The following is a 21,337-nucleotide window of genomic DNA, read 5'->3' on the forward strand; positions in this document are numbered from 1 at the left end:
AAATCATATCGGGAAAGACTGAAATGAAAGAAATCTAGAAGTAAAAATATTTCTATGTTTTTTGTTTTGTCTGTGTGTGTGCGTGTGTATGGAAGGCAAATTGTGTCAATGACCTGAGAATGTTTCATGTTTTATGTGTATCTCTGCACTTTAATGAGGAAATACTTCCTTTTAAAGACTGGTGTAAATTTTGTTTGAAAGAGAAATGACAGATGAATCAGTATCATCATGCATATTCACTGAGAAACTTATTTAACGTGGGAAATGGATGAAGATTATATTTCCCTTAAAAAAAAATTGGAACAGATTAATCCAGTGAGGCAGAGACAGACACATTCCAGTAGTTTACTGCATGATGACTGAAGCAGATGGCATTAGGATGGATACGAATCATCCAGATCCTCCTTTGATTTCACTTTGCCATAAGTGCCAACTGACAGAACACTTCAGAAAGATTTCACCGGGATGATACAATTTTACAAAAGTCAACTTTTTTTCTTCTGGAAAATACGACTTTGTGAAAATAATTAGATAGTTCAGTTTCTAGCATCCTTTAAAGTGTTGTATATTCTTACAGGCATAATGTATAATGCCCAGATAGCTGGATTATTTAAGCAATTAACATTTATTTATTTGACATCGTGAAACAAGGAAAACACATCTTTTAATAGAAAATTGTTGGGTTTGCTGCCTGTGTTTGTGCAACTTTTTCTTTGCAGTAAATCTGTTCACGGTCAGAGACTAAATACTGGAATATACGTAACATTATTTTGCCTTCCTGGGGTAACATTGTGATACTACTTCATTTGCATTCTAAATTAGATTCTGTTGGAAGTCATACATGATAGAAAGGGTGGGAGTTCTTGAATTTAGAAATGTCATCAGCAAGCAAAAAAAGAGTGAATCTACCTGCTATGTACAAATGCAAATTATATTGATTATACCATTGGAATTCAACTGAAAGCATCACTGTTTAATATTTCTGAGTATAGGTGTTTCCTTTTGAATACTGTCTTTAGGAACACACAACCACTATTTCTCAGTTAAATTTTTCCAAGAAACATGTGTTAGTAAGTTTTACCTGCTTATTTAGTTGAAAGAAAATTCATTTTGTTTCAAAATTTTTGACATAGCTCAAAAAAAAAAAAAAATCAATCTCAATAAATGTCAAGGAACATGGAGATAGAGGTTATTTGTCTGTGATCAATTTTTTTTTGTGGCAAAAAGTGAAACAGCTAGAAATGAATTTCCCTCGTAACACAGGTCATTCTATAATAAAGAATGATGTTTATATATTCAGGGTCTGTATGAAAAAAAAGCCTTATTATTCTTAGTGAAAGAAAGAGTGACAATTATTACTTTTCACTCACAGCATTAGAATATATGTGTTTGATTTTTTATTTTCCTCTTTTATGTACAGTCTTTTTCCCTAAGGACCTGCCTAACTGTTAAGTTGATTTGCGGTACTTAAATTTTTAGTGGGCCACTGAATTACTGAAACTTGTGAAATTATAAAATAAAAAATAAAAATAATATATTATTTTATTTTTATAATTTCATTTTTCCCTTGGTGTATTTTTTTTTTCTGTTCTATCTATTTCAACTTTTGATACTTTGCCAGTTCTAGACCAGAACGGCTAGATGGTTATAATAATAGAATCATATGATTTTATGAATTGGAAGAGTCACACAAAGGCCATTGAGTCCAGCTCCTGTCTCCACACAGGACCATCCAAAACTCAAACCCTGTGTCTGACAGCGTTGTCCAAATGCTCTTTGAACTCTGGCCCTTGTGGCTGTGCCCATTGTGCTGGGCAGCCTGCTCTAGTGTCCAACCATTCTCCAGTAAGAACCTTTTTCTATCACCCCACCTGCACCTTCCCAGACACAATCCCAAGCCGTTCCCTCAAGTCCTGTTGCTGCCACCAGAAAGCAGAGCTCAGCGTTGCCGCTCTGCTCCTTTGAGAAGCTGCAGCTGCCATGAGGCCTCACCCTCCACTTTCCTGAGAGAAACAGGCCAAGGGACCTCAGTTGCTCCTCATAAATCTTGACCTCTAAACTCTTCCCTATCTTTGGAGCCCTATACAGATGCTGTCTTATAGCTTTGTGGCCTACTTATGTTGTGGAACTTAGAATTGCACACAGTGTTCAACGTCAGGCCAGAGCAAGAACATCTTCTACAGCACCTGGAGCACACCCTCATCCTCCATCTTCACTGACCTTGGTTTTTGTGAATCTCTTTCTCACTTCTCTTTCACATGTGCTGATGTGATGCATTATTTCCCTTTCTTAAAGGTGCTATCATTGACTAGGCTTTGACCAGCCACTGGAACTCAATTTGTAGCCCCCTCCAAACCAAAACAAACGTGGTTTTATTCACCTAAAATATGTAATTTTTCTAATTCTAATTCTCTAATACCTCTCATTCTTTTACTTTTTTGCATAACCCAGTGCATTTCCACAGTTCTAATCTTTCTTACCTGGAAGTTTGCTCTTTCCTACTACGTGATGTAAAAAGGACAAGTGCAGCACTACAAGTAGTGGAAAAATCATTGCTACAATAGTCTCAGTGTGTTTTTACTGGTTTTTACTATTCTATTCAGACAATAAACTGTTTAATAATCTATTACAAAACACTGAAAAAATATTATAAACAGATGTACAGATTTGAGCAGAGATACCAGCTTATCTAATATTATAAGGAGTAACCCACCAGATTTCATTAATAACCTTTCTTATAATACTTCAAGTACATAGTTCAACTATTCTTACTTCCAATACAGTTCTTAGAGTAGCAGAGAAATCAAATTCTTCTGTTGCAGCCTTTTATGGTATTCATTGTGCTGAGGTTTCTGTTAAACTTTTTTTTTTTTTTTTTTTTGTCAGAACACTGCCATCACACAAAAGGTCGTGTTCATATCTAACAGCAGAATTTGACTGCAAGAACAGCAGTTCTTGAAACAAAAGTTTAGTTTCCTATTGCTGCTGTCCCAAATAGCAACTATATTTCTTTTTGTCACTTCATTACTCAGACTTCTGTTATCAAAACTTTATAACTCTCTGGAGAGAGTTGAATGTAGGCAGACAGAATTTACTTCCTCGAACAGTAGCATAGATTTACACACACCTTGCATTTTTCCATGATGTAAAACACACTTAACATTTTATTTTTTCCAGAGATAGCTTTCTATTTCTCATCCCCCCTCCCACCCCCCCCTTTTTTTTTCCCCATTAGTAATTTAATTCTTGTAATGGGCTATATGACCTCTACTGTCAGAGTTGTATTAGAGCTGCTATATGAAGACATACAGTGAAGAGACATTGATTTTAGAGACAACTTTTATGTTATAATACTTTTCTCATCCTTCTATTTACACTTGTCCCACTTGTCTCTTCATTGGTCTCAGCTATTAACTTTTTACATCTCCTGCTGTCTACTCTTAGCAACCTAGGTATCTTCGAAAATCAGTCATGTCTTCAGGATATATGACTCAGAAGTTAGATATTTTATTCTAATGTTACGTAAGTCTACTTTTCTACCAGGTAACTGAAGTTCTGTAGAACAAACTTTATATATATATGTGTTAGTGCACATGCATGTATTGTCACTCCAGAAGTAATGCTTCCTATTTATTTCTATGAAAATTGAAGTAGATAAAATTTAGACCAATAACACTGATAGAGCAAACTCAAAGCTACAAAACAGTTTTTCAACACAGCTTCCACTATTTTTTTTATCAGCAATGAACAAAAACCTACATACTACATTTGTAATCACTTGCCTTAGAAAAGTTGAACAGTGTCGCTGTTACCACCACTGAAACACACTGCACTGACCACCTCACTGTGTTCCCATTCACTGTTTTGTCTCCATAAACATTCAGCAATTGTCAATCATTTTTAGTTGCCATATCTTCTGCGTGGAGGGATCCAGTTCCACACCTTTGCTTCATACACATTTCCAAATCAGGTGATGTTTTGTCAGACTGCCCCTCTGCTGCCATCTGTTGTAAAGCAGCAAAATTGAATGGAAATTGGCAGGAATATTCACCTTCTACTACCATAACACCACCATCTACTTCTGATGTCTTGGGCCAAAATAATAAAATAGGAGGCATTACTTTCAGGCACATTTCATGCATATATTTATATACATTCATTGTTTTGTTTTATTTTCTTCCTAGCTCCTTCAACTGATCACAGTAAAATCAGCAGAACGTCGGGAAAAATTGCTATTTCAGTAAGTGAAAGGAAAACCAGAACTAAACCAGGAATTAGGAATGCAGGAATGTTAGATGACAGGGGAGAAATGTCAGCACAGCTTGATAAAAAAAAAAAAAAAAAAGTAGCCCATGTGCATTTTTCATTTATGCACTATTTCTCACTAGGCTTTATGTGCCTTTAATAAATAGTAAGGTTTGCTACACTTGGGCAAAGAACTAACGCATGCATGGATAGTAAAACAGCACATAGACCACTACACCTACATAAACTGACTCAGCATTAGTCTGACTATAAGGGTTGTACAATGATTCATTCATAAAGTTCAAATACATTAAAATGATTAAGGATCATCCCCTCTGACCCTATGCATGACAAAAACCTTTTCAATCTCCTAAATTATCTCATATTGCGCTTAGTAATTCAGATGCAATATCTTCCAGCAGTCCTTTCTCGTTAAATGAAAAACTCTCATGCACAAATTTCCTTGAGGTAAGAGATCAACCCATTATTTTCTTACTCTCAGTAAGGAATTCACACTTGTTTACAGAAGTCTGAAATGCTGTAAAAAAAAAAAAAAAAAAGAAAAAAAAAATCTAAATTCACTGTTTAAGTACCCTGAAGCCTGAAATTGAAGTTTAAGGGGAATATGACATTCATGTAATCTAGAAGTGATTGACCACGAAACAACTGACCATGAATTGATTGATTGAATTCTTTGGGCTATATAGAGGGCTGTATCATGTAATTATACATATTTCATGTTAAAAAGCAACCATGAAACATACAGAAGAATATTTTTCTCTTGAATGCTTTTGAACAATTCAGTCCCAATAAATTCACAGTATAGTTCTATTAAAAGTAACATTGTGTTTGACTGCTTTTCTGAAAGATTCTTTCTATGAGCACTGATGAACCAAAACCCAGTATTTCAATCCATATTAGTGCCTCTCGGGTCAGCATTTATATCTAATCTATGCATCCAGAGTTTCACAGTTCTTCCAAGTATCCAAATACAGATATATCAGCCTATGAAACTTGTTTAATAAGGAGTATGACAAATTGATTTTAGAATCAAAGAAAAAATAGTCAAGAGTCTGTATTGTATGAGATTGAAAATGTCGTTTGATATTTTTAAAAATACTTACAATTAGTGCAACAATATCAGGAAAAGAGTCATAAGTTTTTGAGAAAATGCTCTAAGATAAAAGCTGAAATTGATTTCAGTAAAGCTGAATAACAGGTTATTGACTCATGCACTGGTAAAACTTTCATCTTACAATAGTACGTGACACTAATATGAGGGTGTGTATTACTCCCTATTAGTAGATATATTCTCTTTATAGTACGAAGTATGCTTGGAAGGTATTTTTTACAGCCAAGGAAAACATTAACCGTGGAATGTTCCTGGAGATTCCCTGGAATGTCACTATATTTTAAAAATTCATTTAATTTCATTCTTTATTCTTTTCTCTATTTTTTTTTTTCCCAGAATGAACAGAATAAATTTGATTAAATGGTATTCCCAAGGATGTAACTCAATTAAGAAAGACTCAATTTCATCTACTAATTTTGCTCACCATTAACTCAATCCTGGCCTATCAGATGCTGTATGCTTTCAGAAACAGTCATGCGTTTTGAAAGAGCATTTGTGATCTTTTAGGAAAGTGGATAGTAATGGAGTGAGTAGCAAGTGAGGTCAAGAGTTATGCTTATCATGAAAAGCAGATATAAGCTTAGATCTAGCAAATGTACACTTCAAAGGAACAATGATTTACAAATTTAAACCCATATCTCAAGTAAGAATAGATCATTTAGGTAGGTTTTTGCTTTAAGAGAAAGCAAAATTCTTCTTTGCATGCCTTCTTGATGAAATTAACACAATCTTATGATCTGAATGTGACTATGACTAGAAAGAAATCAGCTACAATATCCTAATTTTTTTGCAGATATTCATAGAAATGTCACAGATTTCAAAAGATGCAGACTTTAAAAGAAAACCAGTATTTCCTGTTTCAGTGATAAATTAACACTAAGATTCTAAATGTAACCAACAACTAATTTTTTTCTTTAAACAAAGAAACATATTATAAACAGGTTATACAATACACAGCAGTGCCTGCTTTTATGCTCTTTAATTTCTTCCTCACGTATTAGGATTCATGCCTGTGGTGGCTTAATCCTAGACAACACCCTCGCAGCCTTTCACTAATTCATCTCAGCTGTGGGACAGAAAGAAAATAGAAAAGAAGTGAGAAAACTCAAGGATCAAGATGGTTTATAGGAAAAAATATGCATAAATATGTGCTGTTGTAGTTAACCTGGTCAGCAGCTGAATGACATACATTCTTTCACTACCTCCCCCTCTTCCCAGTGGGGTAGGAGAGAGAATAAAAAAAAGAGTAAAACTTGAAGGCTGAGATAAAATATTTTCTAAAATAAGGAAGAGAAATAACAGTAAAGATAATATTTTATATAACAATAATATGTTTATATTATATATACATAAAACAAGTGATGCACAAAGCAATTACTCACCATCCTCTGACCAATGCCCAGCCAGTCCTTGAGCAGTGGCGGCTTCCTCAATCAACGCCCTTCAGTTTTATGGCTTTTTTTCCACATGATGTCATGTGCTATGGAATATCCCTTTGGCCAGCTTAGGTCAGCTCCCTTGCTGGCAGGACAGTAGAAGTGGAAAAGTAAAATATCTTTGGCTCTGTACAGCACTCTTCAGCAACAACTGAAACTCCAGTGTGTTATCAACAGTGGCTTTTTTTTCCTCCCCTTAAGCCAAAACATAGCATTATACCAGACACTATGAAGATAACCAGCTCTGTCCCATCTGAAACCAGAATATGTGTCAACTACAGGACAGCATTTGTGAGACTGTGGAGCTAAGTCTTTCTCAATCTTATGAGCACAGTTGAAAATTAGACTACGTGAAATTACAGGGGGAAAAACATTGATTAACATAACAAAAACTGAGACTCTGATGTTTTGATGATTCACAATTTGCTGGCTACATAACTCGTTAATTTTTGAAGGCACTTTTAAAAGTCCCTTTAAGCAAAGAGCATTTCTCAGATGCTTGGGAAATCTCATCAGGATTTTTTTTTTTTTTTTTAAATCACGTAAGTTGCCTATAAATATTTTATAAACAGGGGTCTGCTATCCAGAAATCTAGGTTAGCAGTTCAACTAACTTCAAAATGAACTTGAGGAAGTAAGACCTCTGTGCAATTCAGTCAGTGACCTTAATGCTCATGGAAGATTGATTTCACTTACCATGAATTAATGGCACTTTTCTGTAGTTTGCTTGTCGTTATGGTCTCAGGGTGAGTGTACTGCAGAAGTCTGATTAAGAACTGCAAAAGTATTGACTGGGTACAGGATAAGTATTCTTCTCTGTTTACAAGTGGAAAATAACAGCCTGTCATTTCAGCCATTTGACAAACTAACTGACAGCATGTGAGGCTGACAAACTGATTGCGTTTTCTGTCTGAAAACCGTAAACATGACTAACAAAGACATGGCCTACAGAATTTTAATACTAAAGAACTATTACTCAGTTTTGTTTGTTTTTTGTTTTACTACATGACTCATTCCAGCAGCATTTGATAAAAAGAAAAAAATTAATCCCTTAAGAGATAAAGGAATGTAAGTCAGCACGTTGTATAAACAAAAGCCATGAGCCTCTAGTAATATACAGAAAATTTATCACTGGTATAAATGTGGTCCATAGACATACTGCAAGAACATGCAAGATAGATAAGCTGTAGCTTGTTAAGACTACAGTCAAGTTGAATCTTTATAAAGTATCTTTATAAAGTCCTAATAAGCTAATTATAATAATTTCAGATTTCAAAACTGAAACGAGAATTATTCTGTACACTCTGCTGATATCATAATAACTCCTCCAATTCTGTTCCAATATGTTATGCTGTACACTGCAAATACACAATCTTTACTGAGTATGTGAAGTCTAAGACTGAATTCATTTTGTGCCACAAATATGTTCCTTCTGTAGTACACACTGAAAAACCTATAGATTCACTCAATACTCTGAAGTATTTAAATAGGGTATTGTTTGATGCTGATACTAGTACTGCACTACATTTTCTCTTTCACCGTTAAAAATCCTGTTGTTGTTTTTCCTTCCTTTCTAGACTTAGCTGAGTATTTGAAACATGGTGCACAAGTAAGAAACAAAAAAATAACTCAAAGTTCAGAAATGAAGAAATGAATACATTATTAATTCAGAATTGTCTGCTATCTTTTCTAGAACAGCTGTCGCACAAATATAGGTGTTGTTAGTCATTTTCAAAATATCACAATGTCTATTGAATGTCAATCAAAAATAACCACATCGTCACGTACTTATTGATTTTAAGTACCTTGATCCTCCACAACTATGTGGATTCTTGTGGATTAACCTGGAAAACAGCAAAGAACTACACAGCCATCAGCTCACTTCACTCCATGTAGCATAAAGTAGGAAATTAGGAACAAAATAGAATACATGGGCTAAGATAAAAGCTATCTGCTAAAATGAAAAAGGAAACAAAAATGCAGTGATAACAATATAGATATATGTCTACAATAAAATTATTCACTATCAACCGACAAACACTATGCTAACAACATACCAACTGATGCTCTGCTACCAACACAACACCTCCACACCACTAGCTGTCACCCAACCAGTCCCCAAGCAACAGCTCACACCTAACCTTCTCCCCCACACCTTTACAGCCTTCCACATGATTTCACATATTAAGGAATAATCCCTTGCCTAATTTAGGCCAGCTGTACTGACTCTTTCCTCCCTTCACCTTGCCAAGGTGTCATAAGGGTGGTAGCTCTTGCCATTCAAGTGGCCCAGCCCCAGGCACACCCCATCACTTAACAACAACCAAAACATTTGTGAGCTATTAACAGTATCTCAGCTGAAGTCTAAGTACTTTGATTTAGTGTACTTTGGACTTCCAAATATATATAATGGTATATATAATAGTTCCAAGTATATATAGTGGTGATATGCTCTGAAAACAGAAATTTTTATTTCTATAATTAATTACTACAGCATTTAATAGCAAAACATACATATTTGAAAACTTCACTGGCCAGAGTTTACACATCTCATTTTAATCATTAGATGAATCCTGATGAGTTTCTGTTAAATTACAGAAAAATTAAAGACAGGAAAAGTTATTTCTTTTAACAGCTTGCACAAACGTAAGGAGAAACCATGATCAGGAACACAGTTCTGATGCTTTCTTTTTTTGTGTTGGCTTTATTTTAGTTAAAGCTATTGACAAATGATTAAATACAAGCTTACCAGAGGACAGAATGGCTCTGATGCCTCCACAGGAAGTCTTAAATGTTTTGCTTCCCCGTAGATAGTGTGCTAAAATGGCGGCTGCCATGGCTTTCATAATGTCATGTGCAAATTGTAAGTTATCTACAGTTTACTTCAAATATCTTTTTTGAGAATGTACAGCTTTTTCTCTGATATCTTCATATACTACTTTTTTCTCCAAAATTAATTAGCTCAGGAGTGATCCAGTAGCTGTCAAAAGAACCTAACTTTTTAGAAGCTATGTTCTCTTCAGTATCAACATATACCGGAACAAGTACAACAGTATCAACAAATACAAGTCTTCTTTGAATTATATTTGGAAAATATTTATGTAAAACTTATTGACAGACAGATAGTGTTCAAGCACAAATAAACCAGTAACAACTGACTGGTTTTGGTGACATGCTACGAATAAGTAAGTGTCTCGATGGAAGTAGTTTTTGACCTTGCAGTCTTCAGATCTTATTTCTTCTGTTCACTCACTGAAGACTTATATTTTAATTCCATATGACAAAGTCTTGTAAGTTTTAAAATACTGATCTACTGAAATTTGGTTTCATTTTAATTCTACATTTGGTTAAGGATAGATTTTACTAAAAATGTGAGATTAGAGGATCAATGTAACATTTTTGCTTGTAATTTCTGTCACATTAATAGACTCATTGTAACCTGCTAGGAAAAAAGGTTTGCTGTGAAATGCACTGAATAAAAAAGATTTTATATGTATAGTAAAATTGTTGGCAATTCTTGTTTTAAATAGAAAATAAAGACTATGGGCAGAAGAAACATGCAAAACAGGTAGGATGGAGTAAACAACACTATTTCTGTTGTCATCCAAGCTATTTTTCTTCTGAAAGAAGACCTGAACTACGTGTTGACACTGTACTCTAAAACAGTCAACATCGTGTTTATCTGTGCAATGAACACCTCAAAAGATAGAGAAAGATAGAGAAGTTAGTTTTGTAGCTAAAAAATTATTTGCCTAGCTGTTTATAATGTATTTCATCAAGGCCAAAAGTCCTAAGAGATATTTTATTTTAGAATTCTGAGAATTCTAGAATTTCTGAACAGAAATCCTACTCTCTTGGCTATTAACCCTTAAATAAGAGATAGGAGAGGTAGACCCTTTTTCCAAACCTTCCAGCTACCCAGGTGCATTGCTTGCATGTGTGTGTGCCCTGAGTTAGCCTTGCCTTCTCACCTGGTACCTAATCTCTGGTTCAGACCTAGCAATTCCCATACAGTAGGACAATCCCCTTTCTTGCTCAGATGGCAGTGCTGGGCCTCATGTACCATGTACCTTGTGGATTGGGTCTGGTTGACATATTGGGTCCTCTGTTACCCTCGGAAGGGAACTACTTGTGAGTACAACCCTTCTGTTTTTTTCTTGGCAGAGGTGGTAGTGATACAGGGAGTAGGCTGACTTCCCTAGGCAACACCTCCAACCTGGACAGACCTTAGTCTGCATTATCATTTGTCTGTCCATTAAGTTCCAGAGCTTCATACCAGTTTTGTAAAAACACCTTGGAAGGTGAGGTAGGCAGGAGAGATGATTTGCCTTTTCCTGAGCAGAAATCTTCTTCCACTCAGCCCTGAATCTCAGTTTCCCTCCTTCTCCTGTATGGGAAGAGATTAGGAAATATTTTATTTCCTATGTTACAATTGGCTGATGTTTCTATTTCAGGGATGGTAGATTGTGATTCTGCCAATCCATCTCCTGACAGAAAATCTGGGTGCACCTCAAAACCTGAGATCTTAGTGGAAGCATGTTCACTTGGCGGTTCTGTCTGGGTAACTTTGTCAGTTGCAGTGGCTGGAAAGGCCACAGAAGATGAAGAGGACATAGCTTTCTTCTGGGTGGATAACATGACTGGAACTTCTTGCAGGTGCAAAGTGGTAGAGTGGAGGGGGCTACTGTTACTCCTGGCCCTTTCTATGTATTGTCCACTGCTCTCTTAGGAGTTGCTGGCTCCTGGTGGGCTTTTGTTTTCCCATGACTTTCCCTAGTGCAGAAAAACCTTTGTATGCTGTAGTTCCATGCTGCTCTGTCGATCCTGCTGGCACCAGAGCTGATTGCCTTGGCTAGAATTTTGCCCTTACTGTGTGTATTGAAAGTTTGCAGTGAGGGATCCTCTCCTCATTTCAAGTTTGCCTTACTGGCAGTCTTCCAAAGTGAGTCAAGTTCTGAAATACTGAGTACACACAAAAGCATCAGGGTTCTATTTTTTGGTCTCTTAGCTAATTGCTAGTCAGCTCACTATCATAGCGGACTATGATATATTTATTGCTGTCTATTAAAGTAAACATAACTTAGTCCAGATTTAATTTTCAGATGACTGAAGGAAAGGAGATGTAAGTATCACCTTTAAGTAATCGAAATCCCAGATACACAGCTCAGGGTAATCTTATGAATAAGACTTGATGAGGCAGCACAGATTAACAACTTTGTTAGATGTTGTAACTTGTACACATTGTATTAAAAGAAGAGTTCTCATGCTCTAGTTAATTAATTGGATTATGCCTTCAAAAGGATTGACAGCATGCCCTCATTTTAAGCATTATTAAACAAAGTTTGCAAATTAAAATTCAGGATAACAACCTAGAACACATACAAAGGACTAAGGAATAATTTGGTAACTTCAGGAGGTCTTCAGGTCTGTAAAAAACAAACAAACAAACAAAGTGCACAGAAAAAGAAAAAGAAAAAAAAAACCACCAAAAAATACGAAAGAAACAAATGGACTACCTAATGCAGTTTAACTGAAGCGTAGTCAGCTAAAACCCACCAGAAATTCTGAAAGATATCACAAGTTGAATGTTATATTTAGAAGTTTGCGATGATCCCAGGTTTGAAATAAGTTTAATTAGACTAAAGTTGTAACCTTGTGGAAATCAATCCTGATTTGCTAAAGATGACCTCTGAAGGATTAGACTCACAATTTTGCATAGTAGATTGTAAAATTATTTCAACTGAAAACCTGACTAAACTCATTGTTTGATCTGCTTCTTATCTATAGATGTAGAGTTGGTGAAGGATGTAAGGTATGGTTAACTGTGCTGCTCTCTGATAGGTGGCCTTCAAGATATTCTTTCTTCAGACTCAAAATCCCCCTATTTATGTCCATTTCTAAAAGTTCCACAGCCCCAATATTCAAAAAGAAACAAAACAAGAAAACCTCTGGTATATTCATAAAATCTGATAAAATTTTATTACGTGGATCAAGCTCCCTGGTATTATTCTGAACAGTATTCCCCATCAATGTGTTTACTGGGGAAAGTGACAGCACAAAGTGATACTGATTATAGCTATACACACATATATATATCTCTAGATTTTTACTTAAACTTTGTTGACTACATGTTGCCTGGGGGCAGAAAGAACAGTGTGTTGTAACTCAAGACTGCTGTAAGACAAGAAAACGATAGTTTTATGATGAAAGTAGTATTTAATGCTACACATTTTATATTGGCATAACACTTTCCATTTCAAAGGTTTCTGATAGTCTGCATGCACACACACACAACACCATAACCTGGCATTCAGCACAGCCAAGAGGAAGAAAATAACTTTTCTGTCTTTATATCAGAGGTTGGACTATTCGGTATCAATTTATCTGGAGTTCCTAATGAAAAAAAAAGAGAAACCAATATACCTGGTCTATGAGTTCTTTTTTCAGAGCATAGAAAGATCAAAATAAACAGCAAGTCATTAATCTGAAGAAGTGCTGGGAGGCTTGGAAAAAAAATTAATAAAGTGGTTAATATTTAAAACTTGTCTGGAAATAATCCTTTTTAATATTTAAGGCATCTTAAAGCTGCACCAGAAATGCTAAATAACTGCAGAAATGCTTAAAATCCAAAATGCAAGTCTGCTTCACCAACACTCTTTCACTTAGATGTCTTCTTTGCAGTTTCTTGCAGAAGATAGTTTTTTGTTAAGAAAACCTTGCATGCAGAATTTCTCATTAATTTCTTAAATAGCTGTTGAAGCACTGATGATGTTTACTAATTCCAATTATGCAAATTCTTCAATGACTATCCTATAGCTGATTTAGAATGACAGAGAATAAAAATCTTCTCTTTCACTTTCCATTTTGTCTAACATTTTAAAATAACGAATGTAGAGACTTTACAATGGTTTTAAATAAACATTTATTGGGAACTTGGAACACCTATATTGTCTTAGTAGGATAGCCAATTGGTGATCTATTTACCTGCTCTGTCAGAGTTGATCTACTCAATGATCTCTGTGATTCTGCAAGAAATATAAAAACCAAAACATCTATGGATTGATCTTATTTTTTTCCTCTCCCCTTTCAGGATTTTGTTACTACTATGTAAGAACTAATAAGAATAATTTTATTTTCTTATAAAGTTATTGCCCTTTGTGATTACTGCATTTTATTTGTAAAAAACATGGTTAAATAATAATACAATGTGTGTTTTTATACATGAGGAACTTAGACACCAAGGAATAAAATTAAAAATGCACTCTAATTTAGGGTGGATTATATTGAGCATCTGTGAGAATCCTTTATTTTTTGGCTCAAAGCTTGCTTCCTGAGGTATTTCTTGTGATAAGACTCTGACTGATCTGTTGAGGAAGCAAGTGATGAGTGTTACCGTGTGACAATCGACATCACTTTGGGAACATTTGAAAGCCCCTTCCTCCAGAGCTACTTGTCTCTGGAAGAGAGTGCTCAGGAGTGTTTATTGGCAGAAGATCTGGCCTGTGACTAAATAGCTCCAGCTTGGTATGGGAAAATTGGGCAATGATACCATCGGTTCCTGTGAAAAAGAGGATGCAGATGGGCATCCCTGCTCCCTCTTATCTGCTGGCAAGGTCCGGAAGATGGGAACAAAAAGCCAGAAGCTGACACTCCAAATTTGAGCTGTCAGTCAGTTGCTGTCAGCTGTCAGTGGCTGACTCAGCCACTTCGGAACCATTGAAAAAGGGCCATCATTGCTGTGGTTACCATTGCCGTCATCATCGTCGTCAACAGAACAACACTGCCTGATGATCTACCGCTACTGAAGATCAAGGACTGAACTACGAGCCAGGCTGGATCCATGGTGGTGACTATCTCTCTCTTGCTTCCTATGAAGACTCCTTGCTTCTTCTTTCCTATCTTTTCTATCACCCACCTTCTCTTCCTCATTACACTAATTCATAATAGTGTCTGTCCTCCCCTTCCCCAACTCCCTGATTAAGATATGTAATAAACTGGTCAAACCAACATTTGAACCATTGTTTCTTAATCTCACGCTAGGTGTACAGATATTAAAAGAACCTCCTCTACCTCCTATAAATTGGAGCGAGACAGCATCTAAGAACAATTTTCCAAATAATTTATTAGACATATTTAATCATAATTTTCATTATTTGTCTAATCAACTGTCTTGTAAGTAAGCAGCCACAGGACTATTTATTCAGGCCTCCAGAAAATTAAACACACAGGTTCTTGATTATCACGAAAATTTAAAAAATAATTACTTTCACTCCAGACCTAGTTCATGCTAAGACTAATCAGGTATTAATGTCAGTGTTCTAGTTACTGTTTCTGAACTAATTCTCATCACAGTCAAATCACGTTTTTCCTAATGTGAGTCTAATTCCTTTTAAAACTTACTAACACACTGGAACATTCATGTTGGTCCTGAATACCAGACACAATTAAATTTTTAATTACAAATGATGTGGTTTTGTAACATATTTAGGGGGTTTCTTTTAGGAAGAGGCCTCCAAATGACTAAGTAATTGAAAAGATCTCTCTAATACTCAAAAACCAAGTATTACCTTAAATCTTCCAGTATCTGTAATCTTGTGCTCACTTAAGTCATTCTTTTGGAGTTGTTACTTATCTTACATTCAGAAAGTCCGTTCATGATTTGATACACCTTTTCTTTGTCCAGGAACCAGCACTTCAGATATTAAGAATACACTTATTGAAAGGGTACCTCCATAATTGAATGTCTTTTTGAAGTGAGCTATGGAGTCTTGTATAAAGATTCCATAAAGGAGGGCATGAAAAAATTGCCAAACCCCCTCTTTTCTTATTGTCTATGCACAGAGCAAAATTAAAAGTGCCAGCTATTCTTAGCAATATTACTTGGTATTCCTCCCCAATTTCAATTACAGAAAAAGTCATTCACACAACAATAATTCCTGAAGTTACGTATGTACTTCAGATACCTGATGTCACAGTATGACAAAACCAACTTTACATGCATAATTCTTTCCCTTATCAATGCCTTTCATTTGAATTTAATGATCATGCTTTAGAAAACCATTTCAGATATGCAAATATATGAAAACCTTATTGCTAGAATCTTAATGAGGTTTGAATACAAACCATAATCTGACAAAAACAATAGTGCTGAGAATTACAAGCAGATGTGGAAAGAATAAAGCAGAAAAACATTTTATTACTTGGATGTTGTATATTGTTAAAAGTTTAGAATAAATTAAGTTCTTTGTCAGGATCGGTACAAAAATTCTAAACATAAGAAATAACATTTGGGTTACAATAAAAAGCAGCTGGTATTCTGTGTTTTGCAATAGTAAATGATCAGTACTGAAATATAAAAGTGAAATCTGCTAAGTGGGGACTCCAGTCAAACAAACAAGGTCTTATCATATGGAATTCAAATTTTCATGTTTTGATTATGTGAAAAAATGAGGGAAAATGCTATCCATTTATTAAAATTTTAAGTTACCTGTGTCTGTACTATAGCATATACAGAATATGCTATATGTGGCAAATACATCATAATTAGTGTGATTTGTCTAACAAACCTATGCAGCTGCTTTTCTACTCACAGAATCACAGAATTGTAGGTGTTGGAAGGGACTTCTGGAAATGGAATCCAAGCCAAAAATAAAACAGATCCCCTAGAGAAAGTTACACAGAAAAGCATCCAAAAGAGTCTTGAATATCTCCAGACGAGGAGACTACACAAGCAGCCTGTTCCAGTGTTCTAAACTCTCAAAGAAAGGAATTTTTTCCTTGTGTTTGTACGGAACTTCCTGTGTTCCTTCACAAGTAAAGTATAATCTCACATTCTGTGGTCTAGATGGACACTCATCTGTTTTATCTCAAATATACCTAAGGAGAAAAAGTAAGTAGACTTTTTCTGTCCTAAGAAATTTCTCACCAGTTTGCTCCAGATTGTTGGACCACTGAGTTGTCAGTGTTGTACATATGCACTCACTGTCTTCTTCTAAAACTAATCCTGACTGAATGAATATTTTGCTTTGGAATTCAGTTCAGATAATGATCCATAATTTATGGATATGCATTGTGCTATGTGTAACACCTAGGAACGTTTCTCTAACTACTGTCTGAGCAAACCTTTTGATCCCACATGCTTTCATTCTACACTTCAAGAAGAGCAAAACATGTCTTCTCTGCCTCTCACAAAATATTTTTGCAATTTTTGATCTGAGTTGATTATTTGAGATGCTTTGAAATGGAAATTACATACACAGAGTTAAGTCATGAGGCTATCAGGTCTAAACATTATTATTCTGCTGAAAAATCTGCACCAAGCATTCTTCAGTGTGGATTCAGATAGTCCGCTCCAAATAGTGATTGCTTCAAGTTTAGAGAATTATTTTTTAATGGGTTTGGAGGTTCAACACTGTTCTTTTTCGGTACACAAAACCTGTATAAACAGTGAGATGAATGATATTACACGGCTTAGTAGTTTAATTTACTAACTTTATTCAGGAAGTTATTGACACATAGGGCTTTAAGAAAGCTTCGTGCTGGAGCACCTGGAAGACTAAAAGTCAGCAAAGTTTGGTTCAGTTTCTTCACTGTGTTGACCAAAGTATGTATTTTCACAATAAAGATACTTAAAAAGAATACTTTTAACAATAATCCTAGACAAAGTGATTTTAGGTCACTACAGGATTTACTTTCAATTTGTTCACTGTTGTTTGGCTTTTGTAAGTCAGTGCAGTACACAAAATGTAATGACAATTGTTCTGTCAGCTTTGGACTAGCTGTTAGTATAAGGAAAATGAATCATATCTGTCATGTTTGGAAGAAGAATGTACATGTACTCTACTGATACAAAGCCTACCTTAACAGACTACTTGACAGAAAAGATCTTTTTTTTTTCTGAATTGCGTATCATTGTTTTGGAGACAAAAATGAACGTGAAAATTATATGAGTCTTATTCTTTTTTAGACTAAAGGTATAAAAGGTAGACGAAGGAATAACAGCAATTGAACTATAAAAGACAGGGACAAACTGAAAAGGCACATTTAATAACTGAGGATATTCTCCAGGACATGCAGTTTTACCTTACTGTAATTTAGACTAACCAACAAAATAAAGGTGAGATAATACACATATATACAGTGTTGGGGGATTTCAACCATCCAGATATCTGTTGGAAAGACCACACAATGAGCTACAAGAGGTCCAGGAATCCATTGATGACAACTTTCTGGTCCAGGTATTGAACAGACCAACCAGAGGTGAAACCTCTGGACCTGCTGGACCTGCTGCTCACCAATGCGGAGGGGATCACTAAAGGCGTTGAAGTTGAAGGCAGCCTGGGTTGCAGTGATCACACCCAAGTAAAGTTCATGATCTCAAGGGATGTGGGCCTGGCAAAGAGAGGTGTCAGGACCCTGAACTTTGGAAGGGTGAACTTTAAGCTGTTCAATGGACTGCTAGCCGAGATCCCCTGGGATGCTGTCCTTAAAGACAAAGATGCTGAGGAGAGCTGACTGCTCTTCACGGATGCCTTTCTGAGAGCGCAAGAGCTCTCCATCCTTCTGAATAAAAAAGTGGGAAGAGGAGGTAGGAAACTGGCGTGGCGCTGCAAGGACCTGCTGGGCATTCTGAGGGCAAAGAAAGGTGCGTACAAGCTCTGGAAACAAGGCCGTGTCACCTGGGAAGAATATGGGGATGCCGTCTGGACTTGCAGATGTCAGATCAGGAAAGGCAAAGTGCAGACAGAACTAAACTTGGCGAGGGATGTGAAAAACAATGGGAAGACATTCTACAAGTACATTGTCCAGAACAGAAAGGCCAAAATTAGTGTACCTCCTTTGGTAAATGTAAAAGAACTGGCTACAATGGACAAAGAAAAGGCTGAGGCACTGAATGAGTTCTTTGCCTTGGTCTTCACTGGCAGCCAGGATTCTAGTATTTCTCACGTCCCCGAGCCCTGCATTCCTAAACCTCTAGGTGGGGCCTGGGTGGTAAATCCCCTGTCACGGATTTGACCAGATCAATCTATGTCCGTGACAGGGGCGACAGGCCTCTGCCCTCTCCCCCCCCACCCCAGTCCCACAAAATGGGAAGGAAGGAAGGGAGGAAAAGAACAGCGGACACAATCTATGGAGGAAAACTTATTTTACTATAATATCGGAATACAAGATAACACAATAGATACAATTTAATTGCAATTGAGATTAATAAATCAGAAAAGATGAGAGAGAGAGTTCCCGGGACCGATTCAAACCTGAAAAGCTTGGAACGGCTAGGAAAGCACCCTCCAGCACCCACTGCCAGGCAGCAAGAGAGCGCCCCCCCCACCCGGAAGGGCCAGATCCCGTGACTGCTGTAATGTACAGGGATAGGTAGCTGGGATTGGGGCAGTGACACTTTAATGCCCCGTACACTACATGATGTTTTGATGTGGAATACTGAAACCCAAAAACAAAAAAACAAAAACAAAAAACATAGAACCATGACATTCCACCCCTTATTCTACATCATTACATCATGCTTAAAATATATATACATATATACAAACAAACAAAAAATGATTAAAATGCACACATGGCTATATACATATACATAGAATTAGTAACTGCACTCCCCCGGCATCAAGTTTCCTTGTGGTACACATTGGACATCCCCATTCTTCTGCATTACCCACCAAGTGGATCCTGGTCCCTGGGCAAAAACTGTACCACGAAGAGGTTTGCCCTTTCCAGAAGCTGGAAGAACCCAAACTGCCTTTCCTAACATGTTCTTTACATGTACAACAGGGACTTTATCTCCCTCTACGGTATGTAGGGAACTGGATTGATTAGGACCATCACGATTAATAGATCCTCTGGTATTGACCAACCAGGTGGCTTCTGCCAAATGCTTCTCCCAGTGCTTAAATGTTCCGCCACCCAGCGCTTTTAGCATCGTTTTTAACAATCCATTGTATCGTTCAATTTTACCAGAGGCTGGAGCATGATAGGGAATATGGTAAATCCACTCAATGCCATGATCTTTGGCCCAAGTATTTACAAGAGAATTTTTGAAATGAGTCCCATTATCTGACTCAATCCTTTCTGGGGTGCCGTGTCGCCACAGGACTTGTTTCTCGAGACCCAGTATGGTGTTTCGGGCGGTAGCATGGGGCACTGCATATGTTTCAAGCCACCCAGTGGTTGCCTCCACCATAGTAAGTACATAATGCTTACCATTGCGAGATCGTGGCAAGGTGATATAATCAACCTGCCATGCCTCCCCATATTTGTACTTTTGCCATCGCCCTTCTTCCCACAGAGGTTTCATCCTCTTGGCTTGTTTGATGATGGCACATGTTTCACAGTTATGAATAACCTGTGCAATGGCATCCATAGTTAAGTCCACCCCTCGGTCTCTAGCCCATTTGTATGTTGCATCTCTCCCTTGATGACCTGAGGTCTCATGGGCCCACCGAGCCAGAAATAATTCACCCTTGTTCTGCCAGTCCAGGTCTATTTGAGCCACCTCAATTCTGGCAGCTCGATCTACCTGATGGTTATTTTGCTGTTCTTCAGTAGCCCGACTCTTGGGCACATGAGCATCTACATGGCGCACCTTTACAATCATATTCTTTATTCGGGCAGCAATGTCTTTCCACAGTTCAGCAGCCCAAATAGGTTTACCCCTTCTTTGCCAGTTATTTTGCTCCCACTGCTGTAACCACCCCCATAAGGCATTTGCTACCATCCATGAGTCAGTGTAAAGATAGAGCATTGGCCACCTCTCCCGTTCAGCGACATCTAAGGCCAGTTGGACAGCCTTTACCTCTGCAAATTGGCTTGATTCTCCTTTCCCTTCGGTGGCCTCTGCAACTCGTCGTGTGGGGCTCCACACAGCAGATTTCCATCTGCGATGCTTTCCCACAATACGACACGATCCATCTGTGAACAGGGCATATTTCTTTTCATTCTCTGGTAGTTCATTGTATGGTGGGGCCTCTTTAGCACGTGATACTTCTTCTCCCAGTGGTGTTCCAAACTTTTTACCTTCAGGCCAGTCCATGATGACCTCTAGGATTCCTGGACGGCTGAGGTTCCCCATCCGTGCTCGTTGTGTAATCAGTGCAATCCACTTACTCCAAGTGGCATCAGTAGCATGATGGGTGGAGGGAACCTTTCCTTTAAACATCCAGTTCAGCACTGGCAGTCGTGGTGCCAGAAGGAGCTGTGTTTCAGTACTGACTACTTCAGAAGCAGCCCGAACCCCTTCATAAGCGGCTAAGATCTCCTTCTCAGTTGGAGTGTAGTGCTCTTCAGACCCTCTGTATGCCCGACTCCAGAATCCCAGGGGTCGGCCTCGGGTCTCTCCTGAGGCTCTTTGCCACAAACTCCAAGTGGGACCGTTCTCTCCAGCAGCAGTGTAGAGGATGTTCTTTATACCCTGTCCTGTCCGTACTGGCCCTAGGGCCACGGCACGGGCTATCTCCTGTTTAATCTGTTCAAAAGCCTGCTGCTGCTCAGGGCCCCATGTAAACTCATTTCTC

At 37.3% G+C, this 21,337-nt stretch overlaps 1 protein-coding gene across 1 annotated transcript in view; it reads right to left on the reverse strand.

The window, feature by feature from the left end:
• LOC125689585 (uncharacterized) overlaps window positions 1–21,044 on the reverse strand; it is a 212,493-nt gene extending 191,449 nt beyond the window's left edge. The window contains exon 1 of the mRNA XM_048936966.1: window positions 19,067–21,044. Coding sequence (XP_048792923.1) covers window positions 19,411–20,982 — 1,572 coding nt within the window. The 5' untranslated portion in view covers window positions 20,983–21,044 and the 3' untranslated portion in view covers window positions 19,067–19,410. The remainder of the gene's footprint in view (window positions 1–19,066) is intronic.
• Window positions 21,045–21,337: the final 293 nt, after the last annotated feature.

Source organism: Lagopus muta, chromosome 2, assembly GCF_023343835.1.
Source record: "Lagopus muta isolate bLagMut1 chromosome 2, bLagMut1 primary, whole genome shotgun sequence".
NCBI lineage: Eukaryota > Metazoa > Chordata > Aves > Galliformes > Phasianidae > Lagopus > Lagopus muta.